The 14,641-nt window shown below is 47.1% G+C and overlaps 2 protein-coding genes across 7 annotated transcripts in view; both read right to left on the bottom strand.

Moving 5' to 3' along the window:
* Positions 1–4,291, bottom strand: part of RNF38 (ring finger protein 38) — a 119,273-nt gene extending 114,982 nt beyond the window's left edge. The window contains exon 1 of one of the 4 annotated variants that reach the window (XM_082075432.1): positions 4,021–4,291. In XM_082075432.1, coding sequence (XP_081931558.1) covers positions 4,021–4,162 — 142 coding nt within the window. In that variant the 5' untranslated portion in view covers positions 4,163–4,291. The remainder of the gene's footprint in view (positions 1–4,020) is intronic. The other 3 variants (XM_082075434.1, XM_082075437.1, XM_082075436.1) reach the window with 3 other exon arrangements.
* SHB (SH2 domain containing adaptor protein B) overlaps positions 1–14,641 on the bottom strand; it is a 153,680-nt gene that overhangs the window by 72,158 nt on the left and 66,881 nt on the right. The window contains exon 7 of one of the 3 annotated variants that reach the window (XM_082075442.1): positions 11,243–12,210. The exons of 1 other annotated variant lie outside the window; for it this stretch is intronic. The gene's annotated coding sequence lies outside the window, so the exon portion shown is untranslated. Of the gene's footprint in view, positions 1–11,242; positions 12,211–12,642; positions 13,334–14,641 lie in introns of those variants that run through there. One more of the 3 variants, XM_082075440.1, reaches the window with a different exon arrangement.

Raw genomic sequence — 14,641 nt, 5'->3', positions numbered from 1 at the left:
CTGGCAGAGAGGGATCTGGGGATGTTGATTGACAGACAGCTGAACACAAGCCAGCAGTGTGCCCAGGTGGCTAAAAAGGCCAAGAGCAACCTGGCTTGTGTGGCCAGCACGACTAGAGAAGTGACTACGCCACTGTACTTGGCCCTGGTGAGGCCCCACCTTGAATCCTGTGTTCAGTTTTGAGCCCGTCATCATAAGAAGGACTTTGAGGTACTAGAGAGAGTGCAGAGGAGCACAAGTCTGATGAGGAGCAGTTGAGGGAACTGGGGCTGTTTAGCCTGGAGAAAAGAAGGCTGAGGGGAGACCCTGTCGCTGTCTACAGCTACCTGAAAAGTTGCAGCATAAAAGGTGTTAGTCTCTTCTCCCAAGTAGCAAGTGATAGGACAAGGGGAAATGGCCTCAAGTTGCACCAGGGGAGGTTTAGATTGGATATTAGGAAAAAATTCTTCACAGAAAGGGTTGTCAGGTATTGGAACAGACTGCCCAGGGAAGTGGTGGAGTCACCATCCCTGGAGGTGTTTAAGAGGCACTTAGATGAGGTTCTTAGGGGCATGGTTTAGTGCTAGAGTTAGGTTAGGCTATGGTTGGACTCAATGATCCTGAAGGTCTCTTCCAACTGAAATGATTCTATGATTCTATAAAAGCTTACATGTACAATATAAACATACAAGGAGTTTTAGTACTTACAGCTCTCTAGCATATACAGCATTAGGCAGAATCACTATGAATTCAAACAGGTTTCTACTGCACTTGATCAACCCATTAGTACTATCATTACAAGCAAGTCCATCCCTTCTCATACTTCAGTTATACTTATGTTCAAAAACTGGCACTGAGACTTTCATCAGCAGTTTCATCTTCTCCAAACTGAAAAAGTTAGCAGATGCCTAGTTAACTGACGAAATAAGCACCTGCCATGACTCCTCGCAACAATATTTTCCAATAGAACTTAGCCTCATGTGCATCTTAAACATTTATTTTGAAGTTATTCTAACTCAAGGCTTTGCAACACTAAGGGAAGTAAGCAATATTAAGTTTAAAGTTTACCAGACAACATCCAAAAAGTTGATAAGCATAACAAAGATGTTTAAGGCAAAACTGGCTTTCAACAGCTAGAGACAGCACACCAGTATCTCAAATACACTGGAACTTTCAAAAGCCATCTTTCCTCTCCAAATGCCACAAAACCTGAGAATGTTAATATAAACCTTTGCCTAAAAAAAAAAAAAAAAAAAGAAGTGAAGCTGAAAAGGTCTGAGAATTTCCACTATGGGCACAGTTTTCTCAGCTGACAACCTTGCCTTTAGGTTAGTTTCTCCTTTTCACTGAGGAGATGCATGTATCCCAGTGGAGGCAAAGTACTTTATGGAAGATGAAGTGCCTTGTAAGATCAGGATCAATTTCCTGAATGAAACTAAGAATCAGCTCTTCAGTGCAGCATTTTCTAGTCCAATATTCTTTCACTAATTTGACAGCCATGGATGGAGACTTTCCCTTCTGTAGAAACACACTGATAGAAAAATAAAAAAGAAACAACATCAGCAAAAGAACCAGGCTGCGGGAAAAGAAATACTAAACAGCTTGTAAACTACAGTAATTTCCCTAACCCCTAATGTCTGAAGACCAGACCACACTACAGTATTTTTATCAAAACTTAATATATTAGGACCACCAATTAGAGACTACAGCTTTCAAGAGCACAACTAAGGATGCTCAGCAAAACCATCCAAGTTCGGCCCTGATGCCAGAGTTTGGTGCATCATTTTCTCCTCTGGTGACAAATATTTGAATGAAACAGGTAGACTTTCACAAAGCAAAAATAACAGTCTTTCCCTTTTGAGAAAAAAAAAAAAAAACAACATTACTCATCCCCAGTCTAGAAATCTCCTGAATTTATCTGTAAATTAGAGATGTTACCTTAAAATAAGACAAATCAGAGATCATACTACATGGAAACATTTTACGTATTTTTGAGATCACGACTAACAACAAACATTCAGCTGCTACTGTGACTTACGTATATTGTAAAACTTAATAGTTTAACTTGGCCATCTGCAAGAGCTCTTTTGAGCAAACTGGTTCTGATTATTCCAATTACCATTGAGCACAGGACTTTTAAGCACAAAATCTGTGCTAGTGAATACCAAAACTTCAAGCAATGCCAAAAAGCCCCTTCCCTTTTTGGAGAAGAAAAAGCTCAGCATGTCCTACTCCAGCAGTACAGTTTTTGTACAGTAGGTGCGTGATTAATTCAGTCTACGATAAGGTTTATAAGTTCTTCTATCCACCAAGATTTCCCAAATCATGTCATATTAAAGACCTTTTATCCCCCAATAGTACCATACTAGTTCAATTTCTCTGTTGGATTATTAAGAGTGCGGGAAGGTTAGGAGGGGTTTTAAGATAAGTTTATAATCTACACCAAAAATGTCCAAGCAATTTTAACACAAAAAGCTGAAATACAGTTTCATCAGGTAAAACCTCCATTTCCAGATCACCTATATCGGAAGAAAATTTTTCTCCTATACGTTTTATTTGGAAGACCCAAATAGCTAAACAGGGGAGACTGATCTTCCCCATGTGCTGTGTGGTCTCAGCACATAGGAAAAGCTATTTTTGAGCTATATAAGACAATTCAAAGGTAAAAATTCAAGTTCTTTCTCAATTTTCTGCATGGTAATTCTCTCAAATACTGTCAACCACAAATTTCAAGAGGAACTTGTCTATAAAACCTGCTTTACTTCATAGCAAGATTTCCTTCAGTATAAAAACCCACACTGCAGATTCCTGTAAATCATCCAAGTAAGTCCCAAAACATGAGCACCACTATAAACACATTCTAAGAATACTAATTAGGTATCTCATTTCTTCACCTTCCAGGCCCAAAGAACTATGTCTTGTTTTCTGTCGTTCTCCCATACCACTTCCTAATTACTAACTTCATATCCACAGTTTCATTCTTGCTGCCATTCACAAAACACAGCTATGGGGCTCCGGTCCTGAAACCACATAGACACTCGCTTAAATTTAAGCATATGGGAAACTCCACTGCAGTCTTAGAAGTGGCTCTGGTGTTTGACAAAAAGCACATCAACCCAGATGTTGGCACCTCGGTCCTGAAAACATTGTAGGTCTAGAACTAGTGAACCACATGCCCAAAACCAGTTCCTCGGAGACACCTTGCTGTAGGCTACTTCTAACAGGAAACTCAAGAACCTGTTTAAGGGGCAGCTGTCAAGGGCCCAGAAGGCACTCAGTCAAGGTTCCCACAGAGGCAGCTTCTCTTTCAAGACATTTTGGAGCTACACGCAGGAACTTGAGGTGACCTGCCATTGCAAACCGTGGACTCCCACAGACACAGGCAGCCCGCTGGGAGCGGCAGCGCCTGCTTCAGGGACACGGACAGGGACACGGACACACAGTTCCCCTCCCGGGCCAACGCCTTTCAGGAGTGCGGCACAGCGGAGCCCGAGGGCCGGCTGAATGCCGGCGGCCGCCTCAGGGAGAAAGGCGGGCAGGGCCGAACAGGCCTCGGCGCTGTCGAGGACACAGCAAAGCCTCGCACGGGACGCAGCCGCCGCCACCGCGAGGGCAAGCAAGCATAAAGGGGCAGCGCAACCCCTCCGGCTGCACCGGCGGCCCACAGAAGAGGGTGCAGGGCGGGGAAGCGCTGGCAGTGGTATGACGACTGGAGGCGACACGGCGGGACGCCCGCGCTTCACAACGCCGTATCCCAACCGGCGGGGGGAAAGCCATCGCCGCGCCGGCCACCGAGGCGCAGGGGGCCCCGGGCACGCCGTGGCTGGCCGGGCAACAGACAGCCTGCGGGTAGCCGTCGCGACTTGCGTCGGTCTGCCGTGACCGGCAAAAATTCCTCCCCCGTCCCGCGGCCCCGGGGCGGCCACGACTCCGGGGGCTGGGAAGGACAACAGGCAGGCCCCTCCAGGCCAACTGCGCTCCTGGGCTGGGGTGGGACGCCCGGAACTACTACCTCTACGCTGGGACCCCTTTCCCGCTCACCTGGTGGCGGGCCTCTGGCTCCCGGGGCGGCGCGGGGTGCGCCGTGGCCGGTAGGGCTACCCTGTCCCTGGCTGCGCGCTCCCGGGTCCGGCAGGCTCGGCCCGTGGAGGGGCGGCGGCAAGCGAGCGGCACCGCCGCTCATGGCGACTCCGCGGAAGCCGGAGCGGGAGCGAGCGCGGGTTCAGGGGTGCGCCAGGAGGAGGCAGGCAGCCGAAGAGGAGGCGGAGGCGGCAGCTGTGGCCTCGGCGGTGGGGGTGGAGGCAGCGGAGAATGGTGGCGACGGCGGAGGGGCGGAGGAGAAGGAAGGCAGGAAGGGGGCGGTGGAAGAAGCCACTCGTCTGCCCGCCCGCCTCGCCGGCTCGGCCGGGGGCTGGGGCAGCTGGTCGCCGCGGCACCGCCGGCGGGCGAGAGCAAGGAGACGGGCGGCACGGTGTGCCTCCCGGGGCGCTGAGCGGGCGACCACCGACACCGGTCCCTGCTCGGGCCGGCCGATGGCACCCGGCTTCCCGAGAGCAACCCCGCCGCAGGGACAGAGGAGCGATCGGCTCCCGCGCGGGGGGATGTGGGCGGTATGGGCGACGTGGGAACCCTCCAGCTGGGGCGCAGCCGTCAGCCAGGCAGCAGAGGCCGGTGCCGAGCAGTGCCGGCTGCTCCAGGGGAGAAACCACCGCCGCCGCCCGGCTCGCGGCCGAGGAAGTCTCGCCTGTTTCCTCTCTGCGCCCTGGCCCGGCCCCAGCGGTCCGCAGGGCGGGAGTGCTCAGCGCGCCACCGGCAGCCCGGCACCTCCCCAAGGCCGCTCGCTTCCCGGGGCTCTTAGCCTACTCGCAACAGCGCTACCGCGGAACGCACACGGGCACGGCAGCCAACGGCCCTTTATTGTGGCGCTGCCCCCGCCGCCCATTCGGCTGGGCGCGGGAGAGAGAGCGGGGCCCGAGTCGCGATCGGACGGGCCCCCCGGCGCCCAGCGGGTGCCAGCCCCCAGGAGCAAAGTGCGCGCAGAGCTTGGAATCATCCTCGCCCTGCCTCGCGCTCCGTCTCTGCTGCGCATGGGCCCCTCGCATTTGCGGTGTGCAGGGGCCTCGTCGCTCCGCGGCAGGCGGGCGGCTCATCCTCTGCTCCGTGCCCCGCTCCCTGCGCCCACCGGAGCGGCACGGTACCCCGACGGGAGCCACCGGCGGAGAGGCCAAAGGCCGCGATCGATTGGACGGCCGCGCGATTACAGTGGCTGCGCTCGGCCCCGGTGGCGCGTGGACGCCGCGCAGCGGCGACGCGGCAGAAGGCGGCCCCGGGTAGGGCGGGGCTTGTCCCTCTGTCGTTGGGCCTGAGTGGTGTTGAGGCGGAGCAGGCCGTGATAGGCACATGTAGGGACCAGGGAGCATCCCACCCAGCCGGGGGCTTGGAAGGCGTCAGCGAGGCACGGTTGTTACGGGCCGCTCACGGTGCAGGGGCGGAGCGCGCCTGCCGGTGTGTGCAAAAAATCAGAGATGTCGGTGAACTGCTTAATTTGTCACGGGAATGACGGTATAGTGCTGTGTTGTCAGATATGCATTATTCAGGCTAATCCATTTGCATCAGAAGATACCAGGAATGCAACTAGGAGGTTTTTCTTTAATGAAAGAGCGTTTGTGCGTGTGTGTCAGTGTTCTGGTGAACAGCCTTGTTTTCCAAGCCGGTCCAGCTGGGTTTAGTTTTCAGGATAAGTAAAATAATGGGAAAACTGATACACAACTAAAGAAAAATCACTGCTTAGTGAAATTCACTGCCTAGAGGGATGCACTTTCTGTCATCAATGGAACAAGAGTTCTTTGGGATTTAAATGTGCAGAGAGAGAATTAATTTCAGTTGGCACATAACAGCAGTGCCACCTTCTCCTGTGCAATGCTGTGAGTGGGAAAGCTTTCTGCAAATCATGCCTTTGCCAGTGTTACCCTGCTGTGCCAGCCTTTCTCTCACTCGGTGCCATTTGATTGAGGTTTTCACCTAGTGTGGGAAAAGATGTTCATGACTCCCCAGAGGGCTAGCGTGCCTGGGACTTGTAGCCTTCTGCTGACGTGAATCATGTGTCTCAGCAACTACAGAAGGCCACTCAAAACCTTTCTCAATTTGTTTGCTTAAACTCCACAGAGATAACCCTTCATGTCCTTAGCGTCGAATCAAGGAGCATCTTCAAAAGCTCCTGTCCTGCGATCCTGTGGAACACATGGGTCGGAAAGTACTTTCCCACTGCATCTTCTGCTTCACCTTTCTGAGGGGTCTACACCTCTCTCAGATTGCTGCTATAGGGCAAATACGTGCAGTCTGCATGAAGCTCCTAGCAATGCACAGGTGGTACAAAGAGAGGAACAGAGCCACTCTTACTTTATGATGATTCATTTTTTACTCAGTTCCTGGGGGGAAGTTGCTTTAAAACTACTCGCATACTGAAGATATTAAGTAAGACTGCATTGAGGCACAGACTTCGTTTTTTGTGAGCCATTGAAAACTTCACAGATTTGAATGCTGGAGGATTTTATACTACAGGAAAAGATGTGAAGATAGCATCAGTTCTTCAACAAAGACAACCTCTCTAACTTTTTTGCACCTAGATTGTCTTCCACAAATAAGCAAAAGAAGGATATTTCTGCAGCATGAAGCTACCTCAATTATTATTCTAACATGCACTTCAGACTGTAGGCTATCTGGAAGTTCAGGAAGGCTGTTTCTGTGCAGTATGGGTCAGCAGTCTTACAGACACATAACTTGATAGTTCTGTTGCATTGGTCTTCATTTACTTCTGCAGCTGAGGAGTTCAGTTTTCCTGTTGGTTCTAAATTTAGATCAAGCCTTTTCAAGAGAATATCATTGCAAGAGCTAGATCTAGATTTTTTTTCCAAGTGTCTTGAGAAGAGGTAATAATACCCTTAGATATTACTTATTAGGGTAATTACCACATTTGGAAAATCAGACAAGCTTTTGGCAGTGTACAGCCTTCTTCATGTCTGCTTAAGGTCTTCAGATATTTAAAGACAAGATTTTCTCTCCTTGAGGTTTAAAAAAAATGGTATGTTAACTCATTTTTCCAAACAGAAACATACTGATGGATGTCCAGAGTTGACAGTTTACATCAAACAGATCCAGGAAAAAGTTATACCAAGTGATTTTTTTTTTTTGTGACTTTTATTTTGCTTTAAAGTTTACAAACTTGAAATATTGTTAATAATGATCAGAAAGCTACTGCACTAGGTATTGTAGACTACTTTTCACTTCAGCTGATTTCAGACTGGTTTGAGTCAGAACAATCTCTGCAAGAACGTCTGACACTCATGCAAACTCTTTTGCAGACCAGGAGTGCTTGTTTCTTCCAACCTCGTAACAAATTCTGTCTAAAAATCAACACAAAATTTGAGTGTAAATTTCCATATCTCCAAATGGTCTGCTTGAATCAGTTGTACAATATCACTCTCAGGGTTTTTATCAGGGTCTGTTGTCAAAACCAGTGACATTAGGTATAATGTTTCAAAAAAAATTGAACAAGTTAAATGTCCACTGTGCCCAAGGCATTTCTAAAAGCTGGTAACAGCTGAAGTGGTGTTTAGAGCTTTCTGTAAGCCAGACTTTGCAGTGGGATTATTTTTACCCTGAATCCTTCACTGTTTCTATTCTGTCCCCCTCAGTGCTACTGAAGTGCTTGATTATGAGAGGGACCTACAGAAAAGATCTACTGCAAGTGAGACTCACAAGATGGTAGTTAGTTGAATAAACTAAGTTGACAGGGAGTCATGTGTATTGCAGAAGTTCATGGAGGACTGTCTTCTGTGGGAGGGACCCTGTGCTAGAGCAAGGCAAGAGTGTGAGGAGGAAGGAGTGGCAGAGACAACAGGTAGTGGACTGACAACAACTCCCATTCCCCATCCCATGTCACCACTGTGGAGGAGAAGGTAGAGAAAATTTGGAGTGAAGTTGAGCCCAGGAAGAAGAGAGGGCTGTGGGGAAGTTGCTTTATGATTTTTCTTATTTCTCATTATCCTACTCTGATTTAGATCAGCAATAAAATAAATTAATTTCCCTGAGTCAAGCTTGTTTTGCCCATGACAGTAATTGGTAAGTGACTTCCCTGTCCTTATCTTGACCTACAAGCCTTTCATTTTATTTTCTCCCCCTGTCCAGTTGAGGAAGGGGAATGATAGAGAGGCTTGGCGAGCCCCTGGCAACTAGCCAGGCTCAACTCACCATATCACATCAGTCAATGGAAATACACCTTATAACAAATTCCTAAACAAAAATCAGGATGAAATGAATTGTTTGTGTGCGAACTTAATACCACAAATACATTCCCACATACTTGAAGAATAGGGGAAAATAAAGAAAAACTCACATCTTTGTAATCACATTACATCTTTGCCACTGTTGTACCTTGCTTGTTATACTTTTTACTTTTCATGAAACAGGCCTGGAGAAGTCCTAACTAATCCATGCAGGTGCTACATTTATATGTAACATACATTTATACTTGATGGAAAGGGTACAGAGCAAATGAATGTGCTCGAAGTTGTAGGTATCAGGGCCCACTCCTGCTTTTCCTTATTACATGCTCCCACTCCTCTCTTGGTCTGCTGATGCAAGTGGAAACCAGTTGTAACAACTCTCTTTGCTGAAAGCTCACCAGCAAAACAGTGATGAGTTTTTTGGTTGAATTGCCTTCCTGAGGCAGCTCAGTCCTTGATCACATAAGTACCAGTGCCCTGTTCAGGAAGATTCAGCTCAGGCAAATGAGATATGGAGGAGCACAGGGTTACACCAGTCCCACTCTGCCATGGAGCCACCTCTGCATTGAAAACTGCAATAGCAGAATGGACCTTTTGGAAGGAGGAGTCTTGTGGATCCAATAAAATAATGGAAAAATGCACTGGGTGTAGCAGTACACACCTGTACACCTGAGGAAGGAAAAAAACCTGACTTTGTCTTTTATTTGGATGCTGGGTTTGTCTGAGTTAAACTGAGGAACAAAAGGGTGAAATCTTAACTCCTGTCAAAGAGGTAGATACGGTCCAATCTTCACCCATTGCAAACTTTCATAGGAATATAACACTTCACATCATAAAAATTAATTTTAACACATCGTTCTTCAGAATTTCACAGGTATATATATTAAGATACCTACATTTTTAACTTGTCAACGAATTTAATGGACTTCCTGTGGGATCCTACATAGTCAGGGTAGGAACGCAATGACTGGAACAAGGTAAGCCTCACACTCACCTTCAGGAAGGCAAGGGTATGAGCTGGGGAACTACAGGCCAGCTAATCTCATTTGAGTGTCTTGGAAGCTTGCAGAGGAAGTCATCTTTGGAAACCACTCTATGATGAGCTGACTGGCTGATTAGACAGAGGGAACGCAGCAGATGTTGCACAGTTTAGCAAGGCCTTTGACATTGCCTCCTATAGTATCCTTGTAGCCCAATGGGTAAGGAGAGATGGTTAGTGACCATGTACATCACTCAGACACACACAAGTCTATGGGGCTAGATAGGATCCACCCAAGAGTTCTGAGGGAGCTGACAGAAGTGCTCACCAAGCCACTTTCAATCATTTATGAGCAGTCCTGGCTAACCGAGGAGGTCCCAGTTGACCGGTGATTAGCAAATGTGATGCCCATCTACAAAAGGGCCACAAGAAGACTCCAGGGAACTACAGGCCTGTCAGTCTGACGTTGGTGCCAGCAAAGGTTCTGGAGCAGAACATCCTGGGTGCCATCATGTGGCATGCACAGGACGACCAAGTGATCATGCTGAATCAGCATGGGTTTATGAAAGGCAGGTCCCACCTGACTAACCTGATATCCTTCTGTGACAAGGTAATCTGCTTAGCGGATGAGGGAAAAGCCGTAGATGTTATCTACCTAGACTTTAGTAAAGCTTTTGACACCATTTCCCATAGCATTCTTCTGAAGTAACTGGCTGCTTATGGCTTGGACACAGGTCCACTCTTCAATGAGTAAAAAACTGGCTGGATGGTGTAGCCCAAAGAGTTGTGATTGAATGGAGTCAAATCTAGTTGGAGTCAAATCACGAGTGGTGTTCCCCAGGGGTCAGTATTGGGGCCAGTTCTGTTTGATCTCTTTATCAACAATATGGACAATGGGATTCAGTGCACCATCAGTCAGCTGGCAGACAACACCAAGTTGGGCAGGTGTGTTGATGTGCTGGATGGTAGGAAGGCCATACAGAGGCATCTGAACAGGCTTGGATCAGTGGGCTGAGGCCAATTGTATGAGTTGCAACAAGGCGAAGTGCCGGGTCCTGTACTTGTGTCATAAAACCCCCATGCAATGCTACAGGCTTGGGGAAGAGTGGGGGGAAAGATGCCTATTAGAAAAGGGCCTGAGGATGTTGTTTGACAGCCACCTGAATATGAGCTGGCATTGCACCCAGGTGGCCAAGGAGCCCAACAGCATCCTGGCTTCTCTCAGTACGACCAGCAGTACTAGAGAAGCAGCATCCCCCTGTACTCAGCACTGGTGAGACTGCACCTTGAACAGCATGTTCAGTTTTGGGCCTCTTACTACAAGAAAGATATTCAGGTGCTGGAGATTGTTCAGAGAAGGGCAATGAAGCTGGTGAAGGATCTATAGAACAAGTCTTATGAGGAGCGGCTGAGGGAACTGGAGTTGTTTTTCTAGAGATGAGGAGGCTCAGTGGAGACCTTATTGCTGTCTACAGCTACCTGAAAGGAGATTGTAATGTGTTGAGTGTCAGTCTCTTTTTCCAAGGAATAAGTAAGAAGATGAGAGGAAACAGCCTGAAGTTGCACCAGCAGTGGTTTAGGTTGGATTTCAGGAAAAATGTTGTCAGTGAAAGGGTTGTGTAGCAGTGGAACAGGCTGCCCCAGGGAAGTGGTTGAATCACCATCTGTCCTAGAGGTATTTAAAAGATGTGTAGATGGTCTACTAAGAGACATGGTTTAGCGGTCATCTTGGCAATGCTAACAGTTGGATTCTATTACCTTAAGGGTATTTTCCAACCTACAACATTCTATGAAAATAAAAGTATTCTCCATGTGTGGACACAGCAGACAGATGGTAAAATCTTACAGGCAATCCTCTCCATCAATGGAGCTAATTAATAAGATGATTTCAGAGGAAAGTTTACTTCACTTGTGATGAAATGAGGTTTATGAAGGAACAGCAAAATTCAAAGACGTTGTTTAAATAGTCTTTACTTTCATAGAACTGATGATACGCAGTTTGGAAACACACAGGCAGCAGAATAGGTAGCTTCAACCAGGTCTTCATCTCTGCATCCATCCTGGCTACATGAACTCACTATCCAGAAACCATTTTATTATAATGATTTAATACAATTATATAACATACATTTGTACTTGGAAATAATTAACAGTAGTTCATTATTAAAGAACAGGGAGGTCAAGGCTGGTTGTTGCAGTTTAAGACCAAATTGACAGTGCAGAGACTAAATGGAGTCAAATACCAAAACAGTCTAGTCATGGATATGTGTGCTGTTAATGATGAGTAACATGACTTCCCTGTTCCACAGGACAGATTGTGTGATCCAGGAGAGAAATCAGCTTGGTCACTGTAGCAGTTCCTAACGTTACTTCCTTGTCCTGTATTAGGAGAGAAGTCAAGTGGGTCAGTGTAGCAGTTTGGATAGGGCCCAGGGCTATTTCCTCTGCCACTTGCATTTTCACTTGTTGGAAGGCTTGCTTTTGCTTGGTCCCCACATAAACGCATCTTAATTACACCTCCATTTATAGTGGTTTCACTGACTCTTTCTGGGAAGGTGCATTTGTCAGAATCCTACCATTCTAAGGCAATGCTTGAGCTTCTTTTTCATTGTTAGCTTTGGGAAACACCTCATCTTTTCTACCATTTCACTAGATATGTCATCTTCCACCCATTTTACCCCAAGCAACTGCATTTCTGTGTTAGACTTCAGATTTCTTGATGGCACACCTTGCCTTCAGCAGGATTTTAATGACAGCTTAACATTTTTTCAAATATTGCATTTTTTTTTTCTCCCCAGAGTATGACATCATCAATGTACTGCTGGTGTTCAAGGCTACTGCCCATCTCCAAGGTTTCTTGAATCAGTCCATGGCAAATGGTGAGACTGTGCTTTCATCCTTGGGGTAATCGATTCCAGGTGCACTGCATTCCTTCGCAGGTGAAGGGAAACTGAATTCTATGCCCTTCTATTATGGGAACATAAAATAATGTGTTGGCTATGTCAGTGCTGGCATACCATTTTACTACTTCTGCCTCCAACTCTTACTGCAGCTGGAGCATATCTCTTAAACTAAACCCTGAAATTACTCCCCTGTTCTTGTGTACCTTTTAACTGAAGTGCAGCCAAGCCCAGCCGAGGTCAGCTGCCACACTGGCCAAAAATACAAAGCTTATTTCCAAACCTCTGCTGTAGCTAGGTCTCTGCAGTGTTCCATATGCCCCCCAATGCTACATGCAGTACCTTGCTCCAAGCCCACTTCGACAGACTCTTACTTGCTGCCACTTCAAACCAAATGGTAGTGATGAAGATAGGGAAGGTGCTGGTGGTAGAAGATGCCTAAGCAAACTCCCACCCCCCATCAGATTGACTGACAGCAGAAAGGCTCTGCTAAAAATCCCTGCCACCCTATCCTCCCCCCACTGAGCTTGCAGCAACAGAACACCATCAATGGGCTTCAATGATACCTTCCAGAGTTCCTGTGAGGAAACTAGAGAGTAATACAGGGGGGAGAGCTCAAGAAACCAGCAGCCTCAGGTGATACAAAGCACCAGATTAACAGTAGCAGCAACATTCCTGTCCTCATAGGCCAGGTATCCAGGCCATGGGGTACCCCTCTCTTGCCTTTTCTTCTTCCAGCTAAACCAGCCCGGTTCCCACTGTCAGTCCTCATACATCATGTGCTCCAACTCCCAGACCATCCTAGTGGCCCTACTCCAGACTTGTTTCAGTTTCTTGAGACCTCTCCTTGTACCTGGAAGCACTCAAACCAGACACCGTATGCAGACACAGCCTCACCACTGCTCTGTAGAGGAAATAATCACTTCCACCTGCTGGCTACACTTCCACTACACAGTCCCGACTGCTGTAGGCCTTCATGACTGCCAAGGCAGACTGCTGACTTTTGTTCAGCTCCTTCTTACTCTTCTCCAGTGTATTCCAGCATGGGACTGTCTTTATTGAACTCCAGGAGGTTCATGCTGGCCCATTCCTTGTGGCAATCAAGCTCACTCTGAATTTCCTTCTAGTTTATCAACAGCTAACAGTCATCTCCAAAGTACAGACTGCCAGATGGAGCCAGTCCAGGATGCCTGTTCAAGACATAGACATAGGAGAGTCATTGGATTTGCTCCTTGTCGAGGGTTAAGATTGCGGGGTGACAATAAAACCCTGGCAGATGTATTGTTAACCCCCTCCCCACCCCACTTCCCCCTTTTTGCCCCTCCCTCTCCCCCCTTCCTACTCAGGACAGGCGATCGGGAGGGAAAGAAGAACAGAGAGAAGAGAGTTGGAAAAATTAAAGATGTTTTACTAATGCTACTAATAAGAATAGAGAAAATAATACAAAATATACAAAACCAATCTTGAAAGTCTCAGCAACTGCAGAGCCGGCATCCAAAGTCCTGGATTAGACTCTGCAACCAAGCGGAGCTGGATTCAGTCTCTCACTAGGCCTCAGTTCTCAGGGATGGCCAGTAAGATCCTCTCCTAAGGTCGGCCACAAGCAGAAGGGAAAAGGGAAGAGATCCTCATGGTCTCCCACTTTTATATGAAGTATTCACGTGAATGGAATGTTATACACAGTTGGTCAGTTTCTTGGTCACTTGTTTCTCGTCGCCCCTCTCGCGAGATGTCCATCCATGCTTATCAATATGTTTGCATTCCATTGCTAGGTTTACCAAAACATGTGTCTGGTTCTCCAGGAAAATGCAGTTAATATGAAGGCTTTAGCTGACAGGCAAAATTCACTGAAAGAGAAACTTGTTTTTTAGCAAAACCAGGACATTCCACCCCTTATAATATGCCATTCACTGAATACTTAAACCTTATCAATACAATCTATCAACACAATCTAATTAATCACTACTACTATATATATATATCTACATATGTACATATATACACAGGAGTACTTAATTAGTGGACCATCCTTTAAGAAGTTCATTAAGTTCATTTTGTCACAACAGTCTCCCAGGGCAGGAAAAATGGTACAAGTGCATCTCATGACCACTGTTTGTGGGTTAAAGACATCAACTTCGAGGAATTTGTCAGGCGCCACTCGAAGAAGATAGCTCTGGTTTCATCATCACTGTCTTGATCTGAAAGACACTTATTAAACACTGTTAGTACGGCAATTCACATCCTGCAGTTCAGTATTGAATATTTTCACCTAAACTCAAGTCCCCTTGAGGTACACACCGAACTTCTCCATCCTTAAGCATCACCCACCAGGTGCTGCCAGGTCCCTGGGCAAAAACAATCCCACGAATGGGCTTGCCTTTGCCTGAGGCAGGAGTAACCCAGACTGCCTTTCCTAACATATTTTTCATGTGTACTACAGGGACTTTATCTCCTTCTACAGTCCGTAGAATTTCTGATTGGGCAGGCCCGGCTCGATT

The sequence above is a fragment of the Streptopelia decaocto genome (genome assembly GCF_964273445.1).
Source record: "Streptopelia decaocto genome assembly, chromosome: Z".
NCBI lineage: Eukaryota > Metazoa > Chordata > Aves > Columbiformes > Columbidae > Streptopelia > Streptopelia decaocto.
The sequence above is the reverse complement of the archived record's forward strand: the minus strand, read 5'-3'. Positions and strand labels throughout refer to the sequence as shown.